Below are 18,535 nucleotides of genomic sequence, written 5' to 3'. Positions count from 1 at the left end.
TTAAACATGGTGGAATCCACGCAGATATTTTATATCCAAAGAGTACAAGAAGGATCTAATAATTTCATAACTAGCGTAAAAGGACTTCCTGCCCACCCGATAGTATAAGGGGAAAATTACGTGTGCAGATGACCATCCAGAATTTTTAGATTCAGAGTGTTGGCACCCATAAAAAATGATATATTAAGAAAGGATAGTATGTTTGCAGCTTTGGGAACCAATTGTATAAAGAAAGTAAGAAACAAAATATCTAAAAGACGAATAGCTTTTTTAAAAGGTGAATGAATAGATTACTGACAGTAATAAAAATCACAAAAGAATTGAGGATGAGATTTGGCAAATGTTTTGTGTGCAGAACATTATATACATGTACACCTGAACTGTGTAAGGACCTATAACTCCATAACCTATATGAACAATCCTCCGATAAAAATAATGATAAAGTTTCACATAAACATATCCATATGCAAGAACAGCAAGATCACCTGATATGAATTCATTCAAATTCGTTTTATTTAGATATATAAAAGCAGAAAAGTATGCCCAAATGTTGTAGAATATTAAAGAACTTTTAAAAAGAATCACTTTACCTCTAAAAAAAAAAAATAAGAACAACTAAGAACGTTAAAGAATGCTATCTGTCACTCACTGAGTTAAAATGTATGTTCAGGATAATTTGAACAATTTGTGTAAAAATCTAATTTTATGAATTTATATATGAAATAACTGTGGTTTTTTTTATGAAATTAATATGAGATAAACATCAGTAACTGATTTTGACACAAATTCTATATTCAGTTAATTTGTCTACGTTACTACCTTTATTGAAAAGAGCATCTATTTCCACTTCTGGTAAAATTTTTACCATTAATCTTTTAATATAAATTTAAGTACTAAATACTTTACAAGATTCAAAAAAAAAAATATTTTCACATCTTTTACAATTATTTTTTATTTTTTATAAAAATCTGAAAAAATACATTTAGGCTATTTTTTTGTAATATTTCATAAAGATTTTTCAAAAATATTCATGAATGACTATGTAATACATTATTTTCAAATTCTTATATATAGTTAAATTTAAAATTATAGATTTATCTTTAAAAACTGCATTCATCTAAGTACATTGATGATCTACCATTGACGCCATAAATGGTGAAAAGATTTTTAGTAGTAACAACTCAAAAACATTATTTCTGAAAAGTATTTATACAATTTAAAAAAAAAATTAATCACAGAAATATAAGAAAGTTTATCAAGACCTCCTGAAATATTCTATATAAAGAAATGAATATTTTCTCACCTTTATTTATTTTTACTTTTCAGCTGCTATTCATTTATAGTTTTGTCAATTATCTAAAAAGTTTCAAAGCATATAAAATCTGCAAGAATTTTATGGTTCCTAACCCAAAAATATTATTATTCACTGCAAGTCTACTTGGCCAGCTTATAATGGATTATAGCACACTGGTAAAAGTATCCAACATATTTGTATACATGCACCATTTCTTAGGAGTCAGAAACATTTAAATCACTATCAGAAACTGCTATTACTGCTTTCCAATAATAATAATAACACATGATTTTTTGTAAGTGGGTGGCTCATTTTTACCAAATTTCTGTAATTTTAATTATTAAACGTGTTACATGAAACAATAAAAGAAATTAAAAATTATGTATTTACTGTCTGTCCACATAACAGCTGCTTCAGCATAAGATCATACAGGAGCCTAAAAAATTATTGTTAAATTGGTGTTCACAATTTACAATAGGTAAAAAAGAATCATGTGCATGCAGTCTTTCATAAACAATATAAACAGTAAAATAAATAAAAAAAAAGGAATAAATAAATTAAAAGAAAAAAGTGTCTTATAAAGATATAAATATAATTACCACAAAAAATAAATTATATAAAATACAGAAAATAAACTAAACTAATAGAACAACTGGATAAATAAATAGAATCATTTTTACCACAGCAAAATCACTGGTGATCTCAATGCACACAATTAATATTGCTGGTGTGTCACAAGGACCACCTCTCTTTTTAAATATATCTATAAAATACAATATTTTTCAAAGAATATTTAATATTTTTTTTCTTTTGGAAGGTGGGGAATGCTTACCGCCAAATCTATAACTCAATACTAAAACAAAAATATTTATAAATTTCTTATATATTTTTACTTCCAGTCTACCGCGTTAGCAGAGCTATAGCTCTAGAAGGGAAAGTATTGTAATCGGTCCAATTTGGGCATATGCGGTTTTCTCTCTGGATCTTGACGTTTTGACACCTAAAAGGAACCCAAAAAACCGGATGGAAATTTTCCATATGTTGTTCGTATGTACGTGACGCGTGGTCAGTGTTAGCCTCTAAAATCACCTTATATCTCTAGAACTACTGGACCGATTTTGACCAAACGTGGTCGGATTACTTCTATATGTGAGGCACTAATGCCATTAAATTTTTAATTTAAAAGGTTAAGGTGATGCTGTAATGCAACGTTACCCTCAGTATCCCACATTGTTTGTGGGCGAAAAACGTCTGGGCGTTATCATCGCCCGGAATTTTATTAATAAAAGGGTAAAATAACTCCAAAATAATAAAGTTTATAAGGTGTAAATGTAATATTAATCATATAATAAATAAAAATTTATTAAAACAAGCCAAGAAGGCAAAATAAAACTCAAAACCAATATCAAAGATGAAGTTGATAAAATATAAAAGTTAAAATAATCGAATAAAGAAACTATATAAAACTTACCTAATTCCGATGGGTTGTGCAAAAGTCCCCTCCCCAGATAGTAAAATTAAATACATAGAACCAAAAAAATCAAAATTGAAAGTAAAGGTTAAAATTATTAAAAAACTCTTCTAACAGAAAAACATATATGATAATATAAACTCTTTGTAGTAACCTGGTACTATGCAAAAAGAGAAACATCCGGTCCAAAATTCCGTTATTATTGCACAAGATATCACGGATGTTTCTAAGTATATTAAACTGACGCCGCATAACATATGCAGTCCACGAGAATGTGGTGCACAGTCATGCGGCAGTTGCATCGTGTGCATAGTGGTGGGGCTTCTCCTGACATTAGGTATTCGTGTGTGATACTCGTATGTCTGAACCATAACCGGCAGAGGACCACTTCCTCACGACGAGATTTTCTGCAAGAGGAGCCCCATGGCAACACTGAATCTTTAATCCGTCGGATATTTTGCCTAAGATCATATTTTTATCAATTAAAAAATAACAATATTTGCAAAAAAACTTTTATCAAAATCGCATCCCAACCCCCTAAAAATGCTCTAAACTACTGCTATGTTGTGACATCACAAGTGGTGCCAGAACTAAATAAATGAATATTATTCAAAGTATAAAAAAGTAACTTGGTCTTGCTGGGTGTCAAACTCAATTGCCCAGTTAACTCAGTACCTGGTGCATTAAGCCTTGTGGTTACAACAGCTGCCAGCCATACAAGCGAAATTTGTTCTATGCAAGTTATGGAATAACATTAATTTATTTAGTGCTGACCGTCGCCGATAGTACCACCATACCTGCACAAATTAAATATGGTATGTGCATGCTTTAATTAGAATCACTGAATTAAACGAAAAAATATACTATTTAAATAAAATGATAAACATTTTAAATTAAGTTGTGTGTATAAGTTGTGATCTGAAACAACTGTGTAGTCAGCTTTTTTAAATAATATTTATAAAATTTAGGCATATTTAAAAAAAAAATAGTTTTTTATTAACAAGGAATTTTTCTTTCTAATTCTGTTATAACCTTTCTGTTATATAAAAAATTAACACAGATTTATTACTGTATGCAATAACATGAAATAAAATAAAAAGGAACTATTTTCAAAATGTTCTATTTATTATTTTACCTTAATCCAACATGTGCTGCAGCAGAACCACTGTCTAAAGCATCTTGATAAATTTTTTTCGCTTCATCTTTTTCTTTAACGTAAGCTTTATAGATTTTTCCTTTTATTTCCCTAAAAAAAAAAATTAAAAAATAAAATACGGGAATAAAGTAAAAATACATTTACAAAATAGTCTGATAATAAATAAGAACTATATCTTTAAATAATTACTAATTTTTCTATTTTTTGATAAAGCACTTTCAAAATTTATGTTACTTCATTAGAAAAACATTAGTTCAATTAAAATAAAATAAGATTAAATTATTCATAAATATAATTTAATTATAATAAATAATACGATTATAATAAAATTAACACTCTTTTTATTTACACTCTAATTTGGCTCATATTCAGAATATATTTTAGTTACGTGAAAAGAAAAATTTTTACAAAAACTATACCCGTAGATGGCGCTGGTGTCGAGATATTTACGAAACAAACAAATATACAAACCGACTTTCATCTTCTATATATATAAAAGGCAATGTTCATATTTGGGGTCTGCTGCAGACCTACTGGACCAATTCACGCACGGGAAAATGGGAAAGGGAGAAAGAAGGAAAGAGAAACAGGGAAGGGGTAAAGGGGAAAGTGAAAGAGGAAAATAGGGGAAGAAATAGGGAACAGGGAAACAAGGAAACAGGATAAAAGTTAAAGGTTAAATTTTGTGAAGTCCCGTAATGCTCAGTTTTTTAATGTTTTAACAAACTTCCAACTGTGTTAATTTAATCTTTATATATATGAACATATACTCAAATCTAGCGAAGCATTGCCAGGTCAGATAGTATGTAAAAATGAATGTGTTTGTTTGTCCCGATTGCATTCTTATACCATTCATCCGATTGCGATGAAACTTTGGTGAGTTGTTGTGGGCACACCCACAAAGGTTTCTGAATTAGTTTGAACCTGCTCGGTGGCGCCGGGCTTGAGATATTTCGAAAGATTGTATTTATAGTCCGATTTGGCTCATATTTAGAACACGTGTTAGTTACATGGAAAAAAATACCTCTGCAAAAAATGGACCCACTAGATGGTACTGGGGTTGATACGTTTGGAAAGATTGCATTTATGGTGCAATTTGTCTCATATTCAGAATATATAATAGTTACGTGAAAAGAAAAATTTTTGCAAAAACTATACCCGCTAGGTGGCACAGATATTGAGACATTTATGAAACAAACAAACAAATATACAAACAGACTTTCTTCTATATATATATATAAAAGGCAATGTTTGTATGTGTGTCTGCTATAGACTAAGAAACTACTGGACTGGTTTACATGGAAGGAAAAAAGGAAAAGGGAAATGAGGCAAGGAAAAAGAGAAAGGGAGAATTGAAAAAGGAAAAAGGGGAAAAGTGAAGGGGAAAATGGGATGTTTTCTCCTTGAAAAAAGTTAACTTTAAAGGTAAATATTTTTACCTTTAAAATAATCTTTCAGATAACTTGGGTTTCACCTAAGCTGGGTTAAAATAACCAGAAATCGTAATTATAAAAATATAAAAGCCAGAAATATATTAATTTCTAAAACAAACTGACAAATATTCTACTTTTAAAAGCTTTTATTTTTTTAAATAATATTTTTAAAGATAAAAATATGAATTAAAAGTCAATGTAAAATTTTTAATCATTGAAAACTGCAAAAATTGAAAAATGGCCTTTAAATTTTGCCAACATTTTTCAAAAAGATTTAAAATATATGAAACTTGTTAAAAAATTTTTGAAGGATGACAGGTGAATACAAGAGAATGGGATAAAAATAATTTAAAAAAATAATTAAATTGATCAAAAATAACCTGGGATGAACTAGTTTGGTACTTTTTAATCTACAGTATTAAAACCATTAAAAATTAAAATTACAAAATGAGATAAAAATAAAACCTATGTTTTACAAGTAATCACAAAAATTTTTATGATAAATAATATTTACTCACATTTTAAAACTTGAAATAAAAGCAGTATCAGGTAAAATAACAGTAAATTGTACTTCTTGTGATTTATTAGCAGGGTTGGCAACCCTGCTTGTAACTAATGTTTGTGCGTACCGATATTTTATTCTTGATTCAACATGTAGACTATATACTTCTGGTGGCGGTAATGTCTCTTCTTTCTTCTGTAGCTGAAAGATTGTAATAAAAAGTAGAAAAATGAAAGTAATTAAAAAACAAACAAAATATATCGGAAGTAACAAAAACTTCTAACATTCTGGATAAAATAACATAGGTACCACATTCAGTTCTTGTTTCGGATTCTTTTTTTTATTATCTACTAAACATTTGCTAGGTTTAAGTAACACAGACTTTTTTGAGATCGTTGAAACTTATTCCATCAAAACTAAATTCAGAAATGCATTTGCTATTAAAATACATAATAATGTATTCTAATTTACTATTAGAATACATTTTGTTGTAAGAAAAACTTCTATTTTACATATTATGAATATTTTTAATACAGTAAATAAAATATTTAAGTACTTGATTGAATGGTAATTCTGACAACGTTGAATTAATAGTTACTATGTTCACCAAAAGAACTTAATTTCAGTTTAATCCTCAAATTTAACATGTATAAAAATAGATCCATGAATTTCTCATTTCTCAACAATAAACAGCTAAAGCAATCATTAAAGCCTCACGTGATTATTTTAAATGGTTTTATTACCATCTTAAAATTTTGTAATAATTTTTTTTTTACTCAAAATGTATATCTAGACCACAAAATTAAAATCTCCAAACATTCATTAAGTCCTATGAAAAAAAAAATTTGAACTTTTTTATAATTTATTATTTGTTTTATGAAGTCTGGGAAAGACACATCAACTACTATTTGTTACATAGAACTGTAATGATAATAACCAATGATACTTTGACAAATCTAAGAAGGAACTGATTTGAAAACAATAAAGTTTCTTTAAATATACAATAGTATAATAAAAAGTTTAGCGCATAGAAAGTGGGAGAAAGAACTTGTTAAACATACACTAAAATATTAAAATGGGCCAGTAAAACTAAATTCATATCTGGCCTTCACAGATATTGCAATTTTCGCAAGGGATACAGAAAAGGCTAAAATCAAAATTCAAAGACTAAGCGAATGTGCAAGCAAAATTGATCGTCAAATTTTTTATGAAAAAATGAACTTGTTTTCTAATGACAAACAGAACAGAATTCAAACCTTAAAATTTCCAACAACAAAGAAATTAAGTAGAGTTTCAAAAATTTAATTATTTGGGAGAAATCACAATGCCAAATATAACTAAAAAAAATAAAAAAAAGGGATGAAGAATAGAATACAAAAAATGAAAACTGCCTACCATTTCATAAAGAACATTTACAATAAAAAATCCTTGTCATAACTCCAAATGGCACTATAAAACTATAGTCCTACCAGAAGCACTGTATGGTGCAGAATGCCTGCAGTTTTTTTTCAGTGCAAGAAATAGCCAAAGTAGAGAAAAGAATTTTTAGAAAAATTACAAACTGAAAAGAAATTTACGACCATACAGAAAAAATTGGGGAATTAATCTGTAAAACAGTTTTATGGACATTTATGAAGAATGAACAATCAAAGATTGTCAAAACAAATATTTAATTTCTATGTAAACAGAGTTACATAGACCACTTGGTTTAAAAAAATTGAAACTGATCTAAAAACATTAAAAGTTTCTAAAGATCTGCGATAAATTTAAAAAGTGTTTTGAGAATCTAAGTTTCCAGAGAAAAAGGAAAAGAATGGTATAAACCTGAATAGATAGATGAAAGAAAGGTGACAATATCAGAGCACAAGAATAAAAATCTTTTGGGAAAATAAAAATAAATCTAAGCTATCCAAACGTGATCTGTAGTGGCCAGAATGAAAATAAAAAATAAACAATTAAAACATTATGTAAAAGAATCTTCTATGTAAAATAATTTTTAAAATTGTGAGCGTAATTTAAGCATAAAAACTGTTAGAATGGACCTAAAGTGAACTCCTAAAAAAATTATTTAAAAACCATTCAAATTAATCTGAAAAGAAAGCATTTTTCTTTCCATTTCGTTGCTACACTATTGGATCATAACCTAATAATTTCTGTTACAAGCATAGTAATCCATAAACAACAACGATAATAAACCACAAATTTTTACACAATTAAGATTCTAAGTTACATAAAATTAACTATATCTTTCCCTCATAAATAATACATAAACAATAAAGAAATACAGACAATACAATACAGAAATAGCCATTGATTTACCTTTTCTGTAACGTCTTCATCATAAAATTGTGGATCACGGATGATATGCCAACTTCTACCACTAATTGGAACTGGAAATAATTGTGACGGAGTTATAATAAACGTTTGACCATATTTATGTGAGGCACAAATATTTATGTGTGAAACAATTATTGAAATTAAGGATAAAAATTTCTTCATTTCCTGAAAAAAAAAAAGAATAAAGTTAGATTTATGTGTAAAAAGAAAAACAGTAAAAGGGGAAAAGTTCATAAACTTAAGATTAATACTTCATTTCAAATCTTAATACATACAATCAAAACTTACAAAAGATAAATATACAAGAATAAATAATAGTAAATAAATAAAAAAGAGTTTCATGTAAATATTGATTATTTCACAACTGCCCAAATAAGAGTGTATGATCGTATGTTCCATCTTAGCAGCTTGATGACTGAGCCAATTCAGATTTATGACACCGCATTGGAATCCTTATGTTACCAGTAGTGTCATAGGCTATATAAAAATGTATGTGCATATAAATATATGTATGTAGTAGTGCAGATTTGCCGATTGAAGTACAAACTTTAATGAATTAAATTAATGAACTGTGAGCCTTTATCACTGTGTGAGCTTGGTTTGAATTGATTCAAATCAATCGAATGAATAACATTACAAAAATAATTAAATTACATTTACATTAAATAAAATATTTTTTTTTTTTTGTTTTCAGTCATTTGACTGGTTTGATGCAGCTCTCCAAGATTCCCTTTCTAGTGCTAGTCGTTTCATTTCAGTATACCTCCTACATCCTACATCCCTAACAATTTGTTTTACATATTCCAAACGTTACCAGCCTGGACAATTTTTCCCTTCTACCTGTCCCTCCAATAATAAAGCGACTATTCCAAGATGCCTTAATATGTGGCCTATAAGTTTGTCTCTTATTTTAGCTATATTTTTCCAAATGCTTCTTTCTTCATCGATTTGCCGCAACACCTCTTCATTTATCACTTTATCTACCCATCTGATTTTTAACATTCTTCTGTAGCACCGCATTTCAAAAGCTTCTAATTTTTTCTTCTAAGGTTCTTCTAAGGATCGTCCAAGTTTCACTTCCATATAAAGCTACGCTCCAAATTTATACTTTAAAAAAATCTTTTCCTGACAATTAAATTAAATTTTTGATGTAAACAAATTATATTTCTGACTGAAAGCTCGTTTCCCCTGTGCTATTCGGCATTTTATATTGCTCCTGCTTTGTCCATCTTCAATAATTCTACTTCCCAAATAACAAAATTCTTCTACCTCCGTAATCTCTTCTTTTCCTATTTTTACATTCAGTCATCCATCTTTGTTATTTCTAGTATATTTCATTACTTTCGTTTTGTTCTTGTTTATTTTCATGCGGTAGTTCTCGCATAGGACTTAATCCATGTCGTTCATTGTTTTCTTCTAAATCTTTTTTACTTCAGCTAGAATTACTATATCAGCAAATCGTAGCATCTTTATCTTTTCACCTTGTACTGTTATTCCGGATCTAAACTGTTTTTTTAAAATCACTAACTGCTAGTTCTATGTAAAAATTAAAATAACATTAAATAACTTTTAAAAATTTCTGTTAATAATAAATGGGCTTCCCGTGGGGATTGCATGTTAGGCTAAAGGGTTGAGGTGATGCAAGCTCCTCTTGTGAGGCTAGACCAATCAACTGGTAACAAGCAGGTTGCCCTTGGGGTGCTATTTTGGCAGGTGGAATGGAGGTGTTCTTGTAATATCTCAGCAAAAAATCGTCTGATTTTTCAAAATTCAAACGAGGTATTTGTTAGTAGGTAGTGGGCTAAATTTTGCATGCATCAGGTACACTAACACTAACAGATCACGGTTATTCAGAAATGTTGTTACTCTTCGCAACCAATTTTTCAATTTTCAAAATTCAAACAGGGTATTTGCTAGAATAATACAAAATCATAATGGAACCAAACCAAACAACAATAGCAATGTTTTTTTTCATTTTTAATAGTTATCTCTTCTTCATTTATTAAATTCATTGGTTAATATATGTTTAGTTCATTTTAAGTTTAGTTTCTTTACTTATATTAATTCCCATGAACCTTGAATTTTAATAATTTTAGATATTTTTTGTAAGCAGTTCTCAAGCACTTTTAATAATAATTTTATCAAAACACACAGAAACACGGGATTAATTTCTTTTTATAATAAAAAAATTAAAAATATCAAAATCTCCACTAAGTGATCAAAGGTCTTTAGCTACATTTTTGCATGATAATCTACAATAAAAGTTACTTAAAACAGTAAACATTTTAAATGATGCACTGAACTAAATTTAACAAACCTTCATTTTTGAAGGTGAAATGTTTTCACTTGCTGTAGCAAAAATGTATTAAAAAATGTGTTTGATTTGATTACTTCTATTCTACATTAAAATACAAAATATTATAATATTGTTGTGTTTTTTTATATTTTGTTGTTAGAGTACGAAAAAAATTTATGAATATTTAGAATATCAAGTCTAATGGTAGATTTGTGATATGCATTTATGAAATGATTGGTAAATGTTGACTCTACATTAGAATAGAGGGTTCTTAAGTGAACAAAAAATACCAAACTTTAGAAATAACCATATATTTAAATAAAAACTTCCATCATTCATAAGACTTATTGATGAAAAGTTAGAATTTCTTTTTCAAAGCATTTATATTTGCAAATTGGCTGATTTCCAATACCAATACTGTCTGGTTTGTAACAGAACCCCACAAATTAAAAAAAATTAAAAGATGAACTTAAAGACCAACATTCAGCAAAAAAGCAAAAATATACAAATTAAAATTTTGTCACTGTCGATCTCCAGAGCTGAGTGGTAGAGTCTGGATCTTTCATCCGGGGGTCCTGATTTCAAATTCCAGTTAGGCATGGCATTTTTCTTACATTACAAAAATTCTTTCCAAAATCCCTCATGTATGTGGGAAGCTTGTAAACTTCAAAGCTTCTATGGTGAATTAATTCATCAAGAAAAAAATGATTACATTTTTTAAATCGTAAGTAATAATGTATGCTTCTAAATGTAAATTATCGTTAGCTATAAATAATTTAAGTGATATAAAGAACTTCTGCTAAAAATGAAAAAAAAAAACAACCAAAATTATTTGAAGTTTAAACAAAAGCTGAAATATTTATTTGAAGAAGTTTTCAGTTTTAGCGACATTATCTACAATATTGCTAACTCTGCGGCCTAGATTAAATCTCCGATTCAATGCAACATAATCTACACAATTAAGTAACACAGACTGCCACATAACACTGAAGCAGTTAACCAAAAAATATATGAGTATTATAACATCGAGAGATGTACTGCACCCTAAACACAAGAATAAACAGTAACTTTTCCCAGCAATGGTCTTGCACAGATGAATGGATGTAGAAAAGTGCAGCAATCAAGTTAGAAAGGACCATAAGAATTAGTTACGATACTAAGGCTCTATTTACTGTGAAACAAACTGCAATATTTATTAAGTATAATTTTTACAAATAATGAGGTACACTAAATACCACAACGTAAAATACGACGTTAAGTTGAACATCCTTTTTAAAGACATATTCATCTTCTTTTAGCTAATCCAAAACTGCGATCATTAGCAGTAAAAATTATCACATATACAGAAGAAACGGACAATCTAACCAATATGACTGCAGAAAGAACAAAATTAGTTTCAAAATAGCTTCTATATAAATGTAAAGAACTATAGCAAAAATATTACTTTTTTCAAATCTAAGATTTCATGGTTCATGAATACATTTTACTATACTTGCTAAAATTACCATCTTACAACAGAACACAATAAAAATAAACAAACACAACTCCCAGAAATATATAAATTAAAATGCTAAAACTAAAAAAAGTTACATTGGACAAACTCCAATGAATACATTACAGCATTTCATAGTAAAAGTCAAAATTTACAATCACTATCACTTGTTCTAATCAAATTACAACTACATCAATGTTAATAACTATACTATGCACCAAATATACTATGCACAACATATATATTTTGAGGAAATACAACATATATCTATTATGCTCAACAGTCATTAATTTTGGTGCTAATAAGTTCTGAAAGGAATTATGGAAGGAAATTACAATATTTTAAAAGTAAGTCTCTTCCCAGTAGCAGCCACTGATAATATCAGTGAAGAAGGAATTAATTCTAAAAGGTCTTTTAGAAGATAAAGTTTAGTATTTTGGAAACAAGTCATTTAATCTGCATCCGGCCTTATGTGTAATTATTAGATTAAGTACATTAATTATACATTCTGAATTGTAATTTTTTAAGTTATTATGTTGTTTTTGTCTTGTTTTATATCTGATGTAGTTGTCGGGACGAAACGTAGCGACGTCTGGAGCCAGGTAGGCAGCCTCCTTGCCTTGCCTGTACACAAAAGCAGGGAAGTCGGGGTGCTTCCGACGATGTCACAGAGGACCCTGATGATATGAGAGGGCGTGCTGAGGAGAAGGGCATGTGAAATGGATGCCTGGAACCTAGTAGGTTAGGGCAGCTCTCATGGGGAGGAGCATCTCGGCTATTCAAAAGCGGAAGTTGGGCTGTTCCTATGATCCAGAGAAGACTCTGATGGGGGCCAAATCAGGATGGGGCAACCTGTTGCCATGACGTTCTGGAGCGATTGAGGTAATGCTTTAAGGCTGTACTGGTCGCTCTGGGAGTGACCAAAAAAAAAAGTCATTTAATATAATAATTTTAGAAGTCATTTAATATAATAATTTTAGGTATTTGCTTTTCTATCATTTATTTTTTGTTTAAAACAGATCTTGGAGATTTTAAACATGTGCAGAAAGAATCAAACTTGGTAAATACTACTACTACTAATCACCAATACACATACACAGCATATATATATATATATATATATATATATATATATATATATATATATATGTGTGTGTGTTTTACTTGGGACACACAAGCGAGTGAGAAAAACAGACACAACAAGAAAAATGAGATGCAATCAGAAAAATAGATACAACTCCCAGAAATATATAAATTAAAATCCCACCACTGCAAAAAAAAATTACATTGGGCAAACACCAATAATAGATTAAAGCAATGTTTCTCAACCTGGGAGTTGCGAGTGATATGAAAGGGGATAGCGAAATTAACCTTTCTTTCTTTCTTTTTCCTGTTTCACCTTCGGTAATTAGTTACCGAAGACTAATGTTTGAAGATAATACTTCAAAGGATGAATGAGGCTGATATGTATGAGTGTAAATGAAGTGTAGTCTTTACAGTCTCAGTTCGACCATTCCTGAGATGTGTGGTTAATTGAAACCAACCACCAAAGAACACCGGTATCCACGATCTAGTACTTAAATCCGTGTAAAAATAACTGAGTTTACTAGGACTTGAACGCTGGAACTTTCGACTTTCAAATCAGCTGATTTGGGAAGACATGTTCACCACTAGACCAACTCAGTAGGTTAGCAAACTTAACCTACAACTTTATACATAAACAATAATGAAATCATTCAGTGAGGAAAAAAACATTTATTATAAAGATTTTTTACTTAACATTTATAAATACATGTGGACAGAAAATAAATTAATAAGACAGTTGAATTTGTTTATAATTTAAATGTTTTTCTCCATTAGTGGAACTATGTTAGAAACACACAAAAGCAAATTATTTTCAAGTGATAAAAGACAATCCGTATATTTAGCTTTTAGTGCAACCACAGATGAAAAACCCTTTTCACAGGTAAGATGTGGCGAAAAGGATTAATATTTTCAATGCTTCTGTGACTAAATTTTCACATTCACTTTGATGAGCAAGCCAAAACAAAATTAAATCTTCAGGTATGAATTGTATTTGTAATGTTTTATTGGCAAACATTTCAATGAGCTGGTCACGGATCTGCAACAATGTTTTCATTAAATGGATTCATTACCCACCTCTTAGAGAAATCATTTTTATCTTCAAGTATATACTTTGCCAACTGAATTTTTTTTATATTAAACACGGTGCTTTCATAGCGAATATAATGCAAGCTTGCAAGCATACATGAAGTTGGAATCTGTAAAATGGTCGTGTTTGTTCATACCTGTCGCTATCAATACAGCTAAATAGTTTTAACTGGGTTTCATTGGGGTGGAGTTGGGGGTTGCAAAATATTCATAATGTTTTTTTGTTATTTTTTGGGGGTCATGGAGCTAAAAAAAGTTGCGAATCACTGGACAGATTAAAGTATTTCATAGTAAAGTCAAAATTTGCCTAACACTTCTTAGAAACAAATCACAATTAAATCATTATTAACGATATAGATAATATTTACTAAATAATGTGTACAGAAAACAAGAACTAGCAGCTTAAAAATACTTTAAGTAAGGGGTATTTTAACTAGGGTTATACTTTAACTGAAGATACACTTTTTGCTAGTTTTGGGCACATGAGCATATAAATACAAAAAACTATGTAAAGATTAGAAACATATTCGCTTAGCATTTTGGTAAGTAAGTTCTATCAGTAATAACATTTCAAAATTGGGAAAAAAGTTTTAAAAAACCTGAATGATCTTCCAGTTGATGGAATAGATCTCTGATATTGTGATGTAATTCTCTTTATGTTCTACTCTTAAGTCAACCATGAGAAGGTCTGAATATTAGTCGTTCAACACTTGGAAATCAATGAAAAATATTTAGAGATTAAACCATTTAAGCCTGTGTTAACAATCTTTCTGACTAGATCATGACTTTAGGAGGAACTTTTTGCTAAGTTCTTATAAGAACCTGATGTTTAACCATAGAAATCAGGCATCTCCTTTGATGAGTGTGCTATTTTTTACCTGACTAATAGATCTCAAAATGTGTAATTTTGGTGTTAAGAAAATACCCAATTTTATGAGGAAATCACATATAATAATGTCTGCTATAGAATTAATTACCATTTTACAGCAAGATAATACTGTCGATAAAGGAACTTTTTAGATGCACATGTTAAAAAGAAGAATAATGGATCTGTGAAAGCACCGAAATTCAGTGGCTGCATAGGAGTCTTCAAACTTAACAACTTGTAACAATGCTTTGGGGGCATAATCAAAGTACAAATCTCCCATTTGTAATTAAGAAATGCTGAGCTGAAAACTGGTGTCAGAGACTCCTTTTATAACTTTGATCCTGCAACATTTTAGAGAATGTCTAAACACACTTGGTGACTGATAAAAACTGTTTTGGGGAACAAAAGGGATACGTTCATATACATAGCAGCATATTAAAGCTTCTATGTCGTGGGAAACTGATGAAAGAGATGTTTTTTGGCTTTAATTGTTATTTATATTTTCACAATCATGATGATAATGAACACGTTTATATTCAAATTTTATACAATCTACCTATCTAGTCAAGGGACTTGCCTCCTAACTAGTTGGAAAATGTGAATAAAGAGAGCCCTAGGACAAGCCAGTGGTGTAGATTTATAATCACGTACATAATAAAAAGAAGCAAAATTATATAAAGATACATAATAATATTGACAAAAAGAAGTATTAAGAAAATTTAAAAAAAGTATATATAAGGTGGTATTTCTCAATGTGTGCACATTTTCACATATAGTTACCACAATACAAAAAATAAATTTTAAGATCTAAAACTGTTTTCAACTAAAGTGTATTAAAATTGTAATGATGTTTAAAAAAACATGTAAAAGTAGAATATGAACCCTTAACAGAACAGCCGTATTCAATGGAATTTCAAACCTTTTATATGAAACTGAAATATAACATGATGAAAAAATTAAAAGAACTACTGTTTTAACAGAACATTTTGATCTAGAAAATAACCTAACAAAAGTATACTATCATTTCTAATATGAATGTTAGTTGAGTGTTAATGAATGTCAATTAACTAATTAATTAACAATCATACTAATTAGCCCTATAATATAAATAATTAAGGTTGATAAATTACCATTTAAGTTTTGGAAGTTAACTCGGCACACCATATTCGATGGTGGAATTGAAATATTAATTCACTCTTTCTGTTGTTATCTTCTTTCATATCAATTCTATGAGTAACTTTTAAATTTATGCGAATTAGTGACAATAAAAACTTAGACGCTGTAATGAATTAAGCATGCAGCTTCAAGGATACAAGAAAAAATTTAGCAACTTAACATAATAACCATCAGCGGTCTGACGCTACGCCGGCACGACAACCATTGATTTTATAGATAATCGATACGTGATCAATTAATCGAATTCTAAACGAATAAATAAATTTAAACGTATAAATATTGTACTTCTTTTTAATTAATTACCGTTAGTCAATCATGAAAATATAACCTACAACGATTGTCATAAATGTGAAATATTTGATTTTCTGAAATACGATATTTTCAACAAATAATAATTCCTCAAATTAAATTTCCAGAATTTGTTTACAATAAAAAAGAGTCTAATTAATTGAGCTTGTCACAAGTATGAAGAAACTACTTATTTATTTATTTTTTAATTAACGGCTTACTAGCATCCCCAGCGAGAAATAAAGGAAATAATTCGTTAACATTATATCTTTATCGATAAGTTTGAAGCTTAATAACTTCTTTCCTAATGAGATTTAGAAATCGAAAGGTTGTTCTTGTTATTATAAAAATGATAAAAATTTAAGAAATCCTTATTAAATTTTATTATTAACTAATTAAAATTTAACGTTTCCAGTAATTGTAATTTCAGTCGAATGGGTTTTATTTTAATTACAAAATTAACGTATTGAAAATTATTTCCAATACTTATGAAATTAATTTTATGAACCGTGTTCTACAATTACGATCTTGCTGTTATTACATGGATCGTTGTACTTTACTAAACGCGGTGGTAATTATTTATAACTATCTGATCTTTTAAAATATGTTGTTTTTTCCAAAACATTTCATCCTTGTCAAATAATGGTTACTGAATTACCATATTATGGAACAACCTTTTTTCTTTTTTCTATCATTTTTTTTTTGTGGAATCAGTCATTCTACGAAGATAATAAAGATAATTCTATAAATTAAAAAGAAAATCATTAACGATAACAGAATTTTTTTTTTAATTTATAAAAGTAACATTTAACTATATACATAGAACCTTATTTATAGGCAAAAATATGCAAAAATTAAGTAGCATTAAAAAAACACTTCACTACATACACTAAAAATTAAATTATACAAACTAAAAACAAGCAACTCCAAATAATATAATATCGTTGAAATATTGCCTACTATAAAAGACAAAATCTAAAGAAAGTTAAACCATCAGTAACTGCTGTTGTACGTCAGCCTATTGTTGACGTTTTAATAATAAAAAAAAAAAACACCATGATAAAGATGATAAAATTACACTGTTTTCTTTTTATATTTCTTAAGAACAGAAACTAATAAAGTTTAAGGTTAAGTAATCTGGTATACGGGATTAAGTTATTTTTAGTTTTTTTTTTTTTTTAGATAGGGAATCTTGGAGAGCTGCATCATGCAGCATGGAAAAAATACTACTAGATAGAATCTTCATTCTAAAGAATAACATACATTCTATGCCTTGTTTCTCAGAAAAAATTAGAAGTGAAGTGGTTTCCCGTTGCCATTTTTACCGATCATCATGCTAAACCGACCGAATATAACTGATATATCAGTAACCTCTTTATCATTATACTATCTACGGATGGATTAAATTAACATCACTACTTTCAGAAAAAGTATGCAAGCCGTAATTAATATTTATATTACAAGTTTTTTTGTACGTTACAATCCTAAGAAGATTGGGAGAGATAGTGTAGAAGAGAACCAGATTAAAGTGTAAAGAAAACCAGTGGGTTATATTTTAGTTACAATTAGTAATTCATGATAAAGATTCAATAAATATATTTTCTATAAAAAATAAGTTAAAACTTTTAAAAATCTTATGAATTTTAGATAATACAACATTTATAGAATAACTTATATAAAAACAAATTGATCCACCCATCCGAACCTGATAAGTAATTAATTTGAAAATTTCGTATCCTTACAGCATAACCACACTTATCTCCGTACTTCAGAAATAAAAATTTGGTTTACCTAAAATTACATTTTTCGAATTATCTAACGATTAAAATTTATTGATTAATTGTTGAAGCAAACGGAAGTTGAACCGATTTACGTAATATATATTATAGATAAAATTATTTACTGTTAATGATTTTTTACACGACTGTTCAAAAAAAATGTAATGTATTTAGGGTGTACGTATGTACGAAGTCTGTAAATAAAGTAATGAGACTAGTTTTTCTTTGGCAGTCAAAGTGGCAACACTGTAAAGTTACTAGTAAACATATTA

At 28.9% G+C, this 18,535-nt stretch overlaps 1 protein-coding gene across 3 annotated transcripts in view; it reads right to left on the bottom strand.

Moving 5' to 3' along the window:
* LOC142332822 (inter-alpha-trypsin inhibitor heavy chain H4-like) overlaps positions 1 to 18,535 on the bottom strand; it is a 141,084-nt gene that overhangs the window by 47,590 nt on the left and 74,959 nt on the right. For 2 of the 3 annotated variants that reach the window (XM_075379437.1, XM_075379439.1), the window contains exons 2-4: positions 8,176 to 8,358; positions 5,873 to 6,057; positions 3,901 to 4,011 (exon numbers count right to left, since the gene is read on the bottom strand). In XM_075379437.1, the coding sequence (XP_075235552.1) occupies positions 3,901 to 4,011; positions 5,873 to 6,057; positions 8,176 to 8,358 (479 nt within the window). Of the gene's footprint in view, positions 1 to 3,900; positions 4,012 to 5,872; positions 6,058 to 8,175; positions 8,359 to 16,151; positions 16,170 to 18,535 lie in introns of those variants that run through there. The other variant, XM_075379438.1, reaches the window with a different exon arrangement.

This window comes from Lycorma delicatula, chromosome 12 (genome assembly GCF_047948215.1).
Source record: "Lycorma delicatula isolate Av1 chromosome 12, ASM4794821v1, whole genome shotgun sequence".
NCBI lineage: Eukaryota > Metazoa > Arthropoda > Insecta > Hemiptera > Fulgoridae > Lycorma > Lycorma delicatula.
The sequence above is the reverse complement of the archived record's forward strand: the minus strand, read 5'-3'. Positions and strand labels throughout refer to the sequence as shown.